Here is a 17,926-nt window from a genome sequence, read left to right as displayed (position 1 = left end):
GGGACACTGTTTATAACTGCAGGAGAAATTTTACTTTTGATTAAATTTCCACTAGAAAAATCTGTCTGATGGCTGGAGAGAAATAGAAAGGTTCCTTCCCTGTATTCCATTAGGTTCAGCATTAAGCTTGAATCATTTTCCTATTCTGCCTGAAAAGGAAAATTAATTTCCTATTCTGCCTGATTAAAAGACAGTCTTGAAGACCCACATTTGAATCAGAGCAAGAGTCTGAAAATAGGTTTCTTCTGAGTCAGTGCCACAATTGTGTCTATTTCTTAATGAACTCTACTGAGAAACTTGTTTATTTTTTTGCCATATGAGGAAAATTTTCAAAATGTTCATAAAACCGACTAATCTTTTGAGGAAATAAATTATTCTAATACTTTCTGGAGAGGCATTAGTGGTTATTTTCTGTTACATAGAAATCAGAGATGAGTATAATTACAAACAGATACTAAAAAATGTGCTGATCATCTGTTTAGAGAGTTACGAAGGTTTTTTACCTCTCCAAACTTTGAGACATTATTTGCTGGAAATTAAGTTCAAGAATAGATCCCATAAGAGTAAATATAATGATAATGGATAGCAATGTTAAAGAGTGATCTTATCTTTTCATTCTGACCCTTTTTTAAAATAGTTTCTAAAATTTAAATAATTGTAGCTGACTTTTTTTTCCCCATGTTAGTTGTGTGTCTGAGAATATTGTTGTATTTTATATTATAGTTAAAACAGCTAAATCAGTTCTATAAAATAAATTAGAAAAAGAAATTGAATTGGATTCTCCCAGTTAAAAAGAAAGAAATAAACAGAGAAGCATCAGCCCCCAAATCTGATTTTTGGGCTGCTCTGGGATTTCCATTCTTTGGACTAGCAATGGCTGATTCAGGGACAGGGACATTTCGCTGCCCTTGGGAAGAAAAGTTAAGATCTACCAAAAAAAAATTAGTTCCTGGGCAAAATTCAACTGTTACCATTTTGAAGATTTCATTCTGAACCTGCTGTATCCACATGGTGTATAGGAAAAGAACTTTCCCAATATTTCCAGCTGTTGGGAGTTGTCATCCTACTGGCCATGGTGAGAACAGGACACTCTACATTTCCTTAAAGTGTCTACGCACCTGTTCAATTAGAGAAAAACCACCTGGCTCAACAGCAGAAGTGGACAAAGAAATTACATGGAAGAAAAGTGCTTTTCATTCTCATTTTTGTCAGTTTTTGTGTTTGGGTTTTTTCTCCAAACTTTAGATGTATTTGTTTTGAAGGCAGGTGAAGATCTTTTAAGGGTCTTCCTGACACAAACATTGGAAGGAGCAGCATTAAACTTGATTTGACAAAAGTTTGGAAAATTACCCACCAAACTGATTATTTGTTATATTAAAAGAGTTACCTACTTGACTGCATACTCTATCTTATTTAGCTTTCTTTCTTTTTTGCACAGAATTCCTTACTCAAACAGCTGCTGAATCATGTCAAGGTGAGAGTACATTAGAGTAGCAAAGTGAAAAACATTTGTGTTGAATATCACTATGTCAGAAAATTTGTATAACAAATGTGTAAAAAACGTTATTTTACACGTACTTTCTCATAGCACTAAGAAAAAAAATTTAAAAAGGACTGTGGTAAAAAAGGTCCTATCATAAAACAACAAGATAAAGATTTGTAAAGGAATTAATATTTCTGGTTTCACTGCTGGCTCTAGCTGTTGAGAGTAATCAACATTTAGACCTCCACTGAGAAGAGAATGCACCAAATGAAGTTTTAAATAGTTGCCCCTGAGACAGGAACACTTTATTTCATATAAGGATTGGGACACAATTTCAGTGAAAAATACAAAATTATCACTGCTGCATGAATGCCTAGAGTCACAAATTCTTTGTGCAATAAGATTGCAGCATCTCAAGCAAAATTTAAATATTGCAATAGTCAGAAATAAAGATAGGAAAAAACTCAAATAATTAAAGTTCATGACCATGAAAGAAGAGAAAATTGATAAATAAGAGAAAAATGTTTCATAAAAATCTACTAAAATTGATGGGTCAGAGTATATTAGCTAATACAATACTGAATCACTCCAATCTTTAGAAATGCTCTGATTAGACTAAGTCAATGGAGGGAAACTTCTCAAGCTGCAGATAAATCTCAAGTATCTTGGATTTAAGACATGCACTTGTCTTTCCCAAGTATCCTTACACAGTATTTATATTTCCCACCTCATTTCTGCTCTTTTTCAACATTCCCTTTGCCTTATGCTAAAAGTTAATTTGGCTTTGCTTTTCAAGGATGTTGCAGCAGCACTGTCAGTCTCATAACTAGACAGGCAACAAAAAGCAATTTCTGAAACTGAGAGGTTGCAGAAGTCATTTAAAAGTTTATTTTCTCCATCTGTTTATTCTTTTTTTTCCCTCTGTGTGTTTATCTTGTTATTTCTTCTAGGACGAAGGATCAGACTCTGAGATTGGCAGCCCCAGCACAACGCAAGTCATTTATTTTTCACCCAAAAGGTGACAGTTTATATTAATATTGCATAAGAAATGTCAGAAAAAGGCAGAGAGGGGGGGAATTAATAAAAAATGAGGAACCTCTCTAAAGTTAACGGGAAACATGAAAAGCCTTATTTAATAAGTTTACATTTCAAATATTGTTTGTCCTTTCTCTCTGAACCAAACAAAAATGAATAAGTCTTTGTACAGTGGTAGTTGTGATGCAGCTAATAACACTGTTTCTTTGCTTTCAGAAAAGTCTCCTACATGGTGCTGCAGAGTTACAGCAACATCAACATCTTTTACACATAGGGCTCAGTAAATTTATCCAGATTAACATGGATTAGGGCTTGTATAACTATGTAGATGTTGAGGAGAAACGAACTGAAATCACACACAGAATCACAGAAGACGTATATGATCTCACCCGAGGTGCAGTCATCTAGTGCCTGTCTCTGTGCATGATAGGAGCAGCTACACACCAGCTTACACTTAAAAGGATCCAGTGGTGGAAATTCAGTGGCCTCATCAGGAGCTCTATTTCAATACAGAAATTTTTCCCTATGGCCAAACTGAAGCCAACTCAGTGTTAGCCTTGATGCCAGTGGACATGGAGATATTTCTGACTATTACTATTTTCCTTATCTTAGAAGACAACTGTGATTCTATTTAGAGTGGAAATAGATCCTCTTTTATGTGGAAACATCATATAGTCTTAAATGTAGGACAGAAGGCAAACCAAAGACTGAAAATTACTTCAATTGTTTTCAACTGAAATACTCAACAGTTAGTATTCTTTCCAAGAACCTGGCTAAACCCCAGCTGAAAATCTAATATTCCTCGGATGCAGCATTAACTTATTCATAAAAGGCATGCATTACTTCTGCCTCTTTAGTGTTGGCAGTCTTTTAGTGGAATCACATCAGGATACAAGGCTCACCATTGAGCAAACCGTGTGAATGACAGACCTCAAAAAATGTTCTCTACCTGCACTTTATATGTTTATGTGTCTATTGGCATTATTTTTAAAACTTACCTGAATACAAAAACATTGTCAGCAGTTTCCCATCATTTTTATATTATCCTTTTCCCATACTTGGCTTACTGGAAATGGACAGCATAATTAATTTAAGTAGGAAAAATTAACATAACTACGCTTGAGGATTTTACACATACTAACAGCTAAAATAAGGAAGGAATCACAAGTCTTCTGAGACACCAAGTTGGTCCTGATTAATATAGCAAGAAAATTATAGCTGCACTGATGTGAATGGTACTAAGTGTAAACACCAATGATTCACTACCCTGACATGTTGCCAGCACAGACTGCCTTCCACAGTTATCCTCACATTTCGTTTCAGAGCTGATCTGACACTTGAATATGTTTCCTGTTTTATGCTGAATAAAGCATGATCTAACTGTGAATCTCCAAATATTTTTGCATGCCACTGAAGATAAGAGGCAGGTGACTAAACTATAGAAAGCATTTTCTCACAATTACAAGGAGATGTTTGGATGAGCTGAAGAACATAAGTAACTGAAGCAAAAAGGGCAGAGAATGCAATTTCTTATGTTATTCTTCATAATTTACCTGAATCACATAACAAAACTTTTTCTGCCCCTATACGGAAAAAATGTTTGAATATTTAAATTATTTACAAATTTATCTAAAGTACTTAAATCTTGTTAAATTATACACACTTACACATGTACACACTGTCAAAACACACGTGCTTAAACTGTGTATCAAGTGGTACCAAAAAGACATATACAGTTAAATCAGATTTGAAATACTGAACTTGATAAGGGTCCCTGCCTTTCTGAAGTTAGTGATAGAATTACCTGCTTTTCTGGAATATTGAATATTATTCAATTGCAACATTAAACTTAGTTGGCTGTTAATGGGGCTTTACTCCCCAAAATAAAGGATAAGGTAAAACAATTTATTCTGGGAGAATTAATTAGAAATATTTATTGATAGCAAGTTCTTCCAGCAGTTCTATTGAAAATGACTCATAGACACATTTTAATGTCAAAAGTGGTATCATAAATTATCTTGCCTGACAAATTTCTTAACACAGATCACAGATTTTCATCCACATGCTGGTGTCACTGTCCCATTAGCATTAGTCTGAATAAACTTGTCATTAAAAATAAAAGAGTGGTTAAATGCTATCAACTTCTTGCTGGTTCAAATGGTGTGCTACTGGTTCAAATGGTTTAAATGGTTTCAACTTCTTTCACTGACTAATCAGCACAGCTTTTACAGTTCTTACCTGCTTCGCCATTTTAACTTGCCTGACTTTGATTTCCGCTCACTTTCTTTTTACCTGCTTATTTTTAGGGTTAAAGAGTTCTTCAGTGCCTTGTTTTCTCCCTGCTTCTACCACTTAATAAACAGATCTATTGTATTTTTAATAAATTATTTCATATGCTTACCAATTTATGCATTTACCCCCCCAGGTCTTAAGTTATTTGCATCTCCATAAATGATCCTTTTATATCAAACATAGCCACTGCTGTTTGCCATTATCTCACAATTAATAATTTAAACCAATTAAATTAAAATGTGATTTTTGTACTCAGCCAACTTTATTTAGGTCTCATGAGAATAATTATTATTTCATCCCCAAAACCTTGACAATTAAGAGTTTCATATTTATGTGATATGTATTTTTATCTGGTAGCTTGTAAACTTTAAACAGAATCTTTTTTATTTTATGTTATTGTTATGGTAGTGTATGAAAGTGGTTATGAGATTTTGGGGTTTTTTCTATTTTTCTACTGTATAGAATTGTAAATACTAAATTAGGGGATCAATGACATTCTGCTAAAATTCTTTCAACAAAGCTGTTTTTCACACAGTGAAAAGACTGGTTTTTAAAGTGTATTTTTAAGCTTTAAATTTTAAGGGCCATCCTGGTCATTTAGAAGGTCCTAATCAAATTAGAATAGAGACTTAATGCCTTGCTTCTACCTCCTTTTCTTTGTAATCTGATCCAGAAAATAAAAGAAAAAAATATACAGTTACAACAAAATGGTGATTTATTTGATGAGCATTATAAATATGAATCTGCTAGCTATAAATCACATAATAATCTCTGACATCTCCGAAAAAGGTGCAGAACATCCTGCCTTTTAGCTGCTTGACACTGAGGCAACTGTGACAATTTAAAATGGCATCCCAGTCTTCTTTATTGTTTGTGAAAGAAATCAGAGCCTTTGGAATGCATACTAGAGGAGAAAGAACACCAAACACATGCAAGTAAATATAAAGAAAATATGGTGGCAGCCAAGTTTTGGGTTTTACTTAACATTTTTGGACCATATACTCTTCCTGAAAATTAAATCAGTTAAATACTTTGTAGTAGACAAAGTATTGTGTAGACATTAATATTTGATTACTGTTTGAATATTTCTACTGTTACCAGAAGAGGAATTATTCTCTCATCCTGAAACACTAAAATATGCATTCAGTAGGATCTGGGAGCTCATATTCTCCACTGTAGTGCTTCTGTCATGAAGAGACTTAAAGAAGTCTCAAACTGAGGAAAATTACAATTCTATTTAAAAAGACAAACTTAGGGTAGTAAGTCTCTCTAATCCAGACTGTCCTTGTGAAGTTCATCAGAATTTTAGTCACAATTAAGGAGTGGAAAATGGAGAAAAGATATTTAAAAACATATTAAGTAAAGTCCTGTCCTTGTGGCATGAGGGACAGTTATTGAAATTGCCAGTATATACCAGAGAAAATATGAGCTACCTTCGGTGACACTGGATCCTAATGAATGTAAGTCTGAATATGGACTTATTTTTTTTTAAATACCTCATTCAAAAGCAAGCAGGCCATGCAATACAGATACACTTTGCTTGGTAAATGATGTGGTAACACTTAATTCTAAAGCACTACTTCTCACTCCTGAGCTAACTCATACAGAGGTTAGCACAGCCTATTTGCAAGTCCTACTTGAAGTGAATATTAGCCAGAAAACCTGTGTCATTTTCCAAGTCTGATAGATTTATAACAAAAGTAGCATTTGAGGTACTGTAAAAGGGAAGAAGTTTGAAGGTGATCACAAAACACCAGAGTAACCTTTTTTTTTTTTTTTTATGTGGTCTCTGATTCAGTAATATCCATGGGGCTTGTTCAAATGGGTCTAAAAACTACTCATTGCTTAAATGGAGACTTTTAAGAGGCTGGCATAAAAGCTGAACAAAACCTTGAGTTTCTACAGATGTTCAATGTAGTAGTGTAATGGGAAGCTGTTTTTCTTGGTTTTATTTGCTTTTATATTTAGTGAAACCATAGTTAAGTTCTATAGCAACTGCCGTAGAAAACTAGAATATGGTGAAGATTAATGCTCCAATGTCAGAAGCTGCAATTCTGTTGCAATGATTTTCCCACTTCCATTTTTTATTATTTACAGGTTTTTGTCAGCTACAGAACCTGCTTAAAACATTTCAGCGTTTGATAAGCCTGACCAGTTATTTACAGAAAATACACAAATAACTGACAATGAATAAAGTGATAAAGAAACACATAAATTACATTCTTATATTACTTATCCTGGAATTGCCTCTCTGTTAATATACACCAAGGCTGGAAAATCTAGACCTCTTCCCAGACAGTTTGGATGGCTGGATGATAAAAAAAATCCAGCATATTTGCACTCTTTTCTGTGCTTCCACACAGCAGTGCCAGAAAGGCACTGTTTTAGGTTTTACTGCTTTGTGGATTGCCTCCTTGGCTGTAATAACTTCTGCTACATGGCTGAGAAATGAAAATAAACCAAAAAACCAATGTATTGATATACAAGACTAGGAGACACAGAACAAAGAGGGGAACAGAAAAACAGCAAAAATTTAAAGTAAATTAAGAAGACCATTAAAAAAGGCAAATGGCTAAAAGAAAGGAAGAAAGACCTTTAAATTACAGAAAATTATATGGCACACATTCCATAAATTTCTATTCAAAGAGCATAAATCTTTGGATAAATCATAAGGAGGCATCATCCTGGCTCCAAAGCACTTAGTTCTCTGATGAAGAAGAGCTACCTAGATGCTTATTGCATTAAGTCCAAGGCCTGAAGGAATCAGAGGTTACCAAAGGGAAAGAGGAAAAAAGTGCATGTAAGAAGTGGCATTTTTCAACTCTTTCAAAACCTGACGTGTTCTTAGAGCTTTGCTCACTTACACTCTCAGTGCAATGCCTTCACCGAATGAACAACTGGTCCTGTTACTCCTCTCCCTACACGAGCAGTGCTAAGGAGCCAATATTTGCAGACACTTGGTAATTGAAGGACATCCCACAGGGATGGGATGTTTTGTGTTTGGGAGGTTCTACTCCTTGATGAAGACTCCAGACCTTACAGTGAACACAGCACTTGTCTGTTCAGATTGCTAGCAAAGATTTTTTTCAGACTATAAACTTGGTGGAGTTTCTTTGTTTTTTTGGTTTTGTGGTTTTTTTGTTTGTTTGTTTTTGTTTTTTCATGTTGTTTTTTTTTTAAGTCTCAAGTGTAAAAATTTTCCAATTTTATTGAGCCATTGCAACCTTAATCTGTCTCCCTAAGGAAAATATAGTGCACCTATGTGACCTACAAACCTAAGAAATGTACCATTTATGTCAGTAAAAGGCCTTCCCAGTGGAAAGCACTTTTAAAAAGTATGGTATTTTTATTTTTGTTGATTCTAGTTTGCCTCTGCCTAGATAAAATGATAGAAATGTTAAAATTACCTCTTATGTAATTTGGACCAAAAAAACCCCAAGACCAACATAAATCAGAAAGCACTTCACATTAATAGAAAAAGGCATCTCTTTTCCTTCTCATTTGTGAAATTTTGAGCATCTGTTTTTCACTGTTTTTAAAATAGAGAAAAGAGCAGATAAAATAATTCTGATTGAATTCACAATTAAAAAATTTGAAACAATGTACAATAATGGTCTTATTTCACTTGCTACTCATAATTTTAGCTTTCTAAACATGTATCACTATCTCTTCTCTTTTATTACACTTCAGACAGACTGAAGAAAATGGAAAAAATAAGACAAAAGTTTTCAGAAGGGTATTGCATATTTTAAAGGCTCTGCTATCAAGTCCTAGTGAAATCATACATTGCAGCTGCTACTAATTCCATCAACATATTTGAAAACAACCAAAGTGATCACTGCTTCTTTAGGTCCTCAGTTAGAAAAGTTAGTATTACACTAGTTAAATGTGACATTAAAGTGAAGCTGTAAACTCCATACAGCATTATGGAGAAATAAGGTCGTTTCCTGGTCAAAATCAGTTTATTTCCAATTTTTCCATGCCTTCTACTTCAATTTTGTACCTACTGACAGCAGAACTTCTGATATTTGACTTTAAAGGGAAAAAAAAATAGATCTCTTTCTGCAGGGTAGTTAGTATTATGCTCTTGTCTGTCAAAGTGGCAATTTGTTTTATACTTTCTTATCATACCTTGAGAATTTTGCACATTATCTCATAAACTGAAAATGTTTTCTCAGCTCGTGTCCAATCCCAGGTTGTGACCTTTAAAAAACAAACAAAACACAAAATAAACATAAAAAGAAATTAAGTTATTTTTGTCAGTTTTTAAGAATTAGGTTTACTAATAAAAAAAGAAAAAATCCCTAAATTATTTACATTGATTAAAATATATTCAGAAAGACCAAGCACTGCCTCAAAGCAACAACTAGCAGGGACCAGACTCTTCCATCTAGGAGATGTCCTCCCTGTCCTTACAATGCAGATCCTCTGCATGCAGCCTGCTCTATGCAAAATGAAGATACTTCCCCTGGGAACTTGCAGGGTTTGCAGTGAGATCCTGAGAGGATGCAGCCCTTGAATTTCCATCTCACAGAGCCAGGGCCCTGCCCATTAGAAAACATGCTTCTCACCACTTTCCTCCTTGTAACTGCGTGCCACTATTTGCTCCCAATCACCCACAAAGTTTGCAGATCCATAAAACCAGCCTCCAACCTTGCAATGTCCCACACACTTACCCCACATCCCTTGAGATCCAGAGGGGAAAAAACCAAGCATGAAACAACACAGGCAGATATTAATTTTTCTGTTTTTCTTACCAAGATCAATCTACTCCTAAATTCTAACAAACTAAGATTTGAAGAATAGTCTCTTTTTTCCCTCTTTGTTTTGGGATTTCACAACTGTTTTTAACTGTGTCCATTTTAAGCAACAGTTTTACACAGAAAAATGCTTATATAAAAGAATTAAATTAAATCATGGAAGGGTCAGTGTTAAGACTTAAATGAGAAAGAAAGGGATAGATTAATATATTCAGTAAGGGAAGAGTTAAGGCAATATCAGAACAGTATATAAAGTTTCCAAGGAAAATGCAAGCAGAAAACAGGAAAATATTAAAAATCTCAAAATAAAGAAGAAAGCAGAAAATAGAATCAAATTGAGGTTCTAAATGAAAGAATAATCAACTTAATGGTAAGACACTTTGGATAGTGGCCCATATCCAAAGGAAGACAGCTGTATCATTAAATTTGTTAGACACAATGAAGAAGTTGATGAAAACATACATTACTGCTTCTACCAGATTCAGGATAAAGTTTTTGAAAGTTTAAAAAAAAATTAATAGTTTCTAGAGCCCAAGGAACAAATATTATATGAGATTTATTTATCTCTTATTTAAAGAGAAAGTAATCATTAATAGATCAAAATTATTTTGATGCTGTATGAGAAAATTCTACATCTAACTAATTTTTAGTTATAAACATTGCTGTAATGGAAGGTCCTTTAAGGAAATCACAGGCAGGAATGAAACTTCAAAAACACAGTGTTATAGTTCCTCTTCTATTAGAATTTTCATTTACAGTCATTGTCAAATGTAGTCTTCCCTATCTTATTGAACTGTGGGTATTAAACCACAAAGCGACTCTTTTTCCTATGGACAAAAAGATAAATTTCTCACCATGAACAGAAAAAGAGGGAGAGGAGCCTTGCTACAGTCCCACTGAGCCCACAACACCCAGTCATACCAGATGAAGTTCTATTGTTCCACGAGGAAAAGTCATTATTATTGCTCCTGAAGCACAAAGTCATTTGGAGTCATGTTTAAAAATTTACCATAGGCTCCATATTTTGGGACGGAATATAAGAGCTCCCTCTTCTCCCCTGGTTTCCTGATTTTGTTTGTAACTGTAAAGGGACTTCTTTTCAGATCAAAACAAAACTCTTTCTGTACAAAGATATGTGCAAAAACAAAAGCAATTCTAGAATTAAGACACCCATAGAAATTGCTGCAACATTCACTTTTAATGTTTTAATTTAAAATATTGAGTAGCAAAAGAAAGGATGTTAGTGGCTCTTTCTCAAGTAAATTTCCAGTTATAAATTGGAAGAAATTGAAAACCACCAGAGTTGACACAATAATTCTAAAGAAGGAAATGTGCCAGGAAATAATAGAAAAAATAATAGTAAAGAAATAATATTCTTTAAAATTTTCAAAATGAAAATAAGAAACTCTAGAATTGCTCTTTTATCTGAGCATGGGAAGTAGAAGTACTAAAAAAAAAAAAATAAAAAAAGAGGCAGGGGAGGCTGTTGATAGACATTATTTAAACACATGCTTCCCTCATGTGTTAGAATTTGGCAGAGACTGGGGAAATACTCTTGTTTGATTTTCTGGTTAAGAAAGTTTACAGGACATCTCTTTTCAGAAAACAACTTTGTCCAAGCAGTTTATACTGCACATATAACTAAAGCAGTTTTAATTTTAACTACACTTTATATATCTCCTAAAAAGAAGCTCTGAAACTGTCATTAAACTTAGTTCATAATATTTTCTAATCCCTGGAAGAGACAAACTTTCAGAATAGCAAGCTTAACTGTATATGTAAAAGTTTGCATATAGAAAATAGGATTTTGGAAGTTTGCAATTATTGTATACATTACATGTTGGAACTGGTTGAACTTTAAGGTCCTTTCTAATATAAATATTCTATGATTCTATGTCTTTAAGGCAGCTCTGTAGGAGCTCTTCCTCTGTCCTAAAAAAAGCATGCTTATCATTCTGCTTCCCTCCTACTCCATGAAGAGAAAATATTTTTCTCTGCATTTGAACAGTTTTTCTATTTTAGACAAGGAATCAGAATCTGGCAGTACAAATTCATTTTGTGCTTGCAGCTGAGCTGAAACAAGAGCTATAAAAACTTGAGGATGGATTTCTTGTCTTATACAATAGCAGCTTGCCAAGATTTTCCTTACTCATGTCACCATTGTTCAGGTTCTTCATATGAACATGTTCCTTTCACACCCATTAATCACCCCTCATCGGACATTTACCCCCTACAAGTAATATCACCCCTATAAATTTATGATTCTTTAGTAAAGAGGTTTGTGGTCTCTTCCATAGTTCTTAGAAAAGAATAATCTTCCTCTTTTGTATTGAACAAGATTTCTCATCATTGTTTCTGATTCGATCTAGTACCCAGAATGGAGTTGGTTTTACTTGACAAGCAGCTGAAGTAGTTCTGGCAAAGACAGGAGAGATGTTTTTGAATTAAGGTACTTGTTATCATAATCTGACATTTTAATTGGACCCTGAGAAATTAATTAATAGACCTGAGAGAGCCAAAATCCCACACCCAAGAACCAGACTACAAACATTGAACATATGATGTTTTCAGTTCATGCTTACTTCCATTCCCCATGTCTTTCACATGCTTTTAAACCTTTTGCTAAACGAACACCAATAGTTACTGATGATCAATCTAAAGATTTGCAAGATGACTTTGAACTACCTCAGGAAGGTATTGCCCCAAGAGGTGGTAGATGCCCCATCTCTGAAAGCATTCAAGACCAGGTTAGACAGGCTCTGAGCAACCTGCCCCAGTTGAAGGTGTCCCTGCTTGCTGTAAGGAGGTTGGACTAGATGACCTTTAAAGCTCCATTTCAACCCAAACTATTTTATGATTCTGTTTCAGGCAGGAAGGAGCTACAGCCCGACAAACACAGGGTTTAGCAGCAGTCAGAAAGGTCACCCCATAAACAGGAAAAATTAATCCACATGACTCTTCCTGCTGCAGGCATGGATGGGACTGCTACTGTCTCCTTAGCAACTGGCTTAAAAGTTAGCTAGAGGATCTTTACTGCATCTTAGATGTACCATAAGACAGTGAAAGTAAATTGCTGAGTATCAGATGAGCACTAAAATTTTGCCTGGTGTTCCCAGTGAGATTCCAGTTAATATTTTAACTTAAGCCAATTTCATTTGATTCCCTACCTTCCTTTTGGTGCTCTCAAGCAGCAAAAACTTACATTCAGGATGGAATCTAAATAGAGACATATTGCCATCTCTACAGCATGTAAAAAGCTTTGATATTTCCCCAAATCTCAGCAGTTTCCCTAGAATGATTGTTTAGTTTAAATCTAACCATGTTGCTTTGGGCCTGTTCTGTCTGCCAAAAGAAAATTAAAAGCTCCCTTTTAACATGAGCAGATTTCTCTTTTATTTTTTTAAGTGTTCATTTAAGTGTGGGAAAATAAGTTCTTGCTAGATATCCAATCATCTGATGAAGAGCTGTTTTCCATCACTTTTCTACCACACACCCTGGAACTCTGCTGTTAGTTACAGTCCTGCTAGCCCAATGAGTGGTCTCTCATTGTGAAAGACATGTACATATTATATGACATTATTTTATTTAATAACATTTATTCCCACTAAGCATAAGGAACATACTTACTGGAGGTGCTATAAATTTATACAGGGAAGATCCCCTCAGCGCTAGAAACTTTGGTGTGTACATTCGGTCCTGAAGGGAGTCTTGTTCCCGTTCTTCCGTCCAGCCCATGTAGACTATCTGACAAAAAAATCAATAGTGTTGACAATTTCTCAGAAATTTTCTTTTGTTGCAAGTATTTCACGTGCATAAACTGATGTCTGTTAAATTTAACATAACTGCAAACCTTGAACCCCAGACACAATATCATACATTGGCAGTTTTTATAAATGATGCCTGTTAGGACAATGCAAAAGCATGAGAAGAAATATTTATTGTACTAGCAACAACATGAAACCTAAATCACATACTCTAGGGGTGTTAAAGGTGTATTCTACATATTTGCTACAGATCATGTCAGTGAAATTTAGTGTAAGTGAAGTGTAGGGAGCCACCAGTCAGGAATTCTAAGTCAAGCAGCTGTTATTATACAGCAACATATATACAGCCTCCACATGCAAGTTCACAGTCACACATTAAACAATATGACGTTACAAATTTCATTTCCAAATAATGTCAATTTTTTTAAAATTTTTTTTTTACTCCCTGAAAATCTCTGTGCAGGAGTTTTGAACCTTTTTGCTTAGAAAGAGGAGATTAGCAGACTATTTTCAGTCACTATTTTGAACAGACTTCATCTGTAGCTACAACAGAGTTGTAGAATCCTGTAGAGTCTTACCACTACCCAGCAGATCTTCTGACACAGATGTTTGAGCTAGAACTTATTCCAGCTCAAACATCAGCTGTAATTTCCTATCTATCTTGTTAATTTTGAGTTATTTAATATCAAATTCTTAAAGAGCAGAACTTGAGTCACCACTATGCTAACTTCTGGAGAAGCACTGAACAGGGAGTAGACACATCAAGGGACATTTGATTTATAATCGTGCCATTAGTAATAAAACACATTTTCCAGTGTGCATGGGTAAAATACTGCTACAGAAAATAGCTCAACCCATATTTCATACAGTGCTGCTCATGGGATAGATCTATTTTTAAATGTCTCTGTGAAACTAATCTCTACACTAACAAAGAAGTTATGGGACATTGCTTAAATGTCAGTAATAATAGAGTAAGGAAAATGGTAATAATTATTTAACAAAAAGGTAAAAAAGTCAACAAGTTTGTAAGTTCACCAGTGGTATGAGTTTCCCTAAAATGAATGTTTAACTGCATGTTTTATCCTCTCAGATTTTAAATGTTGTGTATCTTTGGAAAAAAAATTTACACTAGTTTATTTCTGTACTTTTGGGCAGCGAATTTTCAGCAACATTTCTTCATGGAATATCCATTAAAATTAAAATAAATAGTGTGCCTATTGCTTTTCTTTTTCTCTCTTTTTTTTTTTTTTGAGGGGGGGATGGGACAGGGGAGGTTGTATTTTTTTATCATAACACACTGGAAATTATTAGCTTTTTCGAAATCCTCTTGTATGAAATCAACACTACTAGTCTCTGTCACAGTTTATTGGATATTTTATGGTCTATAACCAGAGAGAGGGAGAAGGTCCATTTTTCTCTTACTACAGTGACACCTCGATACTTAATTATTTTGTCAATATCAAACACTAAAACTGTCATATAGTCTCAGGTTCAATGAAGAACATGTGCTGAAGTATCTGCTCGTTTGGTGACTAAATAAGTTCATAAAAGTCAAAAAGAAGACAGATCTGTACCACAATATTCAACCATCAAAACGAATGCTAAACACTGTCTTTTTATGCAATAACTATAAAGCCATGTTCTCTGAAATCTCATTCATTCCTAGATGAAGAACAATTCAGAAGGAAAAAAAAAAACCCAAACAAACAACTGACTGGTAAAGTAAGAGAAGCTTTAAATTATTTCACTTCAATGCTTATTCAAATTTCTCTCATTTCTGCTGTTTCATATACTATCCATAAATAAGATCCTCATCCTTCTGACTTGACTGCAGTCTCTAGATCTCAGTGACTGAGGTGGTTTTACACAAAAGAGGCGTGAAAGTACAAACAAATTGTACTACTATGTGCAGAAGTTTGGCACATTTTCTGTCTATAACTGAAAAAAATGCATGATCTCTAATTTCTAGGAATTGAGGCATCTCAATTCAATTTAATTAATTTGTTCATCTTGATTTCTTTAAATTGGACACACCATAAGATATCATCTTGCCTGATGATATTAAATATCCCTGTAACATTGTATGTAATCCCCTCTTAGTGTTTTTCTCTTTCATATTTCTACATCTACTATTCATCACAATAACAGGATACAGTCACTCATGCTGTGCAGAGGTATTGATATTCCACATTTGATTGATACGATACTAAAGTAGCCATGAATTTTAGAGCAATTGCTCCCTTAGATATTTCTCCTTTGCCTCTGTAGATCATGAGGAAAAATTAGATTGATTTTCCAGACAACCTGCTGTACCAAAAGTTTTATTAACAGAAAAACATTTCTCCTTCAGGCTCAATACCTGCTATTCAACACAGACAAGAACTGTCAAGCAAAGGCTGCATGATTATAATTAGGAACATTTATAAGTTTGTTTGACTGCATGTGCGTATTCACATGTGTGGATTAAAATAGCACAGGCCATACTCTGGAAAACAAGGCAAAACTAAACAAATACTTGATAACTACTTTAATAGATAACTTTTAAGTTCCTAAAGTGATCTCAGTTTATCTAAACATATTAAACGTGTGAAATTAAATAAAATATTGCTATTTTATACAAAATGAAGGTGAGAAACTGTTGAAATTTTTCACTTTTGTGGTAAAGTAGATGACATTTTTGAAAGAGTTACTGGGAAATGTTCTGACTTCTAAAAAAGCTTCGACCTATAAAAACTTAGAGAAACTTATTTACTTGAAAGGGATTGTAACTTACAAAATTAATAGTTCATGTAACTTACAAAATTAATAGTTCATGCATATACATGAACAGAAATATTGGATTAATATGATATATGACTGAGAGTTTTGAATTGTGTCTCAGTGTAGCTGCACATGGGGACTTGGCACATATGGCACTTCATGAAATTATGAAATTCCAGAAATTTCATTTCTGAAAATAAATGCTTAGCACAGACACGCGATGAACAGATATAAATGCTAATCACAAACAGACAGTGCATAGCATGCTCCTTTATAAAATAAAAAAATCTAGTTTTTAATCTTATCTAAGTTTTTAATCTTATCAAGTTTTTTTGAGTCCCTATAAAACTGTTGATTGTTATCAGCTAATGTGGAAGGGGTGGTGAAAACAGATTTTATTTATGATTTGCATTCCATTTTAAAGATAATTGTTGTATTCCTGGTTTCTAACTTACCTCAACAGCTCATTCTTCAAAATCAAACGGTGACACAAATTAGTTAACTTAGTGGCGGCTGGTTCAGTAACAAAGACTCAATAAGTCATTATGGTTTATGACTTGAATCATGGACAATTTTAAAAAAATCTATATTGAAATGATAAATGAAACAGGACAATTTCTTCAGTCAAAAATCCATAATCTTGTAATTTAGTATGTTCTTAAATCACACAGACATCCTAATCAAGCAAGATGAATTGCCATATTTTATATCAGTCCAGCATATTGCTAAAAATGACATAAATAGCCTTGACTATCAGGGTGACTTTTTCAGAGTTTTTACACATTATATTTTAGGAAGAATAGTAAGACAAAAGTAAAAGAACATTTCCCCAAAATGAAATGTAATATCTATGTCACATCATAAAAGTGAGGCAATTCAAAGATCAGAACAGATGCATTGACAGCTTTTTATCTTGCAAGTCTAATACTCATACTCACTTTATGTGAAATTGTGCTGTAGGGTGACAGGATGAACATGGGATCCAAAGACTAATAAATATGTCAGACAACACAGAGGGAAAGTAATGAGGGATGAGAAATTCAGATAATGCTCTCTACTCTGGTTTTAATATAATTTTCTCTGTACTTTTAAAAATAATTTTTTGTATAGTCTAAAAATTCATTATAGTCAATTGTTAGCAGAAAAACAATAAAAAACCACACTGGAAAAGTGGGGAAAAATGGAAGAAAAAGGGTGGTCACAACGCAATCATTGGCAAAGTCTATTCTGCTTCGGAACCAGTTTAGGAAAAGGCTTAGGAATTTTATGCTGAGTAAAAAAAAAAAAATTCAAAGTCAACAGAAGAACTAATCACATAAAATTTCAAATGGATGCTAGAAAAATTTTGCCCTATTTTAAATGAAGTCAAAATGTCTCCTATCCTCTTTTTCAGGTTTTTGAAAAGCCTGCTAATCTTTCCACATTTTTTTACTTCCCGTGAAATATTTTTTTTTCTTCCTCATCAAAAAAAAGTTCACTAAACTGTAGCTATCACTGACAGCTCTAAAGATCACTCAACTATAAATAGGTTATTCCATCTAAGCTTACACATGCATTGTATCTCACAACTTAATTTTCTTCTGTGGAAGAACTCACATTGTCATCTTGCTACCAGACCAAGGCTGAGTATAGGTTTTCCATTTGGTTTTGTCTTGTTCTATTTTTGAAATGACCACACAAAAATTGAGGAAATATTATCAGGTCTTAAAGTAAATTATGTCAGAGAAAACAGAAAATAGTTCTTAATTATGAAAGATGATTTTTTGCTTACCATCCAGATAAATGAAAACTGGTATCAAAGACTGAAAACAGAGCACATTTGCTTTCTTATC

At 34.0% G+C, this 17,926-nt stretch overlaps 1 protein-coding gene across 4 annotated transcripts in view; it reads right to left on the bottom strand.

The window, feature by feature from the left end:
* SNTG1 (syntrophin gamma 1) overlaps positions 1-17,926 on the bottom strand; it is a 319,642-nt gene that overhangs the window by 39,760 nt on the left and 261,956 nt on the right. For all 4 annotated transcript variants that reach the window (XM_036398513.2, XM_054518579.1, XM_054518581.1 and 1 more), the window contains 2 exons: positions 13,198-13,314; positions 8,942-9,013 (listed from right to left, as the gene is read on the bottom strand). In XM_036398513.2, the coding sequence (XP_036254406.1) occupies positions 8,942-9,013; positions 13,198-13,314 (189 nt within the window). The remainder of the gene's footprint in view (positions 1-8,941; positions 9,014-13,197; positions 13,315-17,926) is intronic.

Source organism: Molothrus ater, chromosome 1 (genome assembly GCF_012460135.2).
Source record: "Molothrus ater isolate BHLD 08-10-18 breed brown headed cowbird chromosome 1, BPBGC_Mater_1.1, whole genome shotgun sequence".
Taxonomy (NCBI): domain Eukaryota; kingdom Metazoa; phylum Chordata; class Aves; order Passeriformes; family Icteridae; genus Molothrus; species Molothrus ater.
Note: the sequence above shows the minus strand (reverse complement) of the source record. Positions and strands in the feature narration are given on the sequence as shown.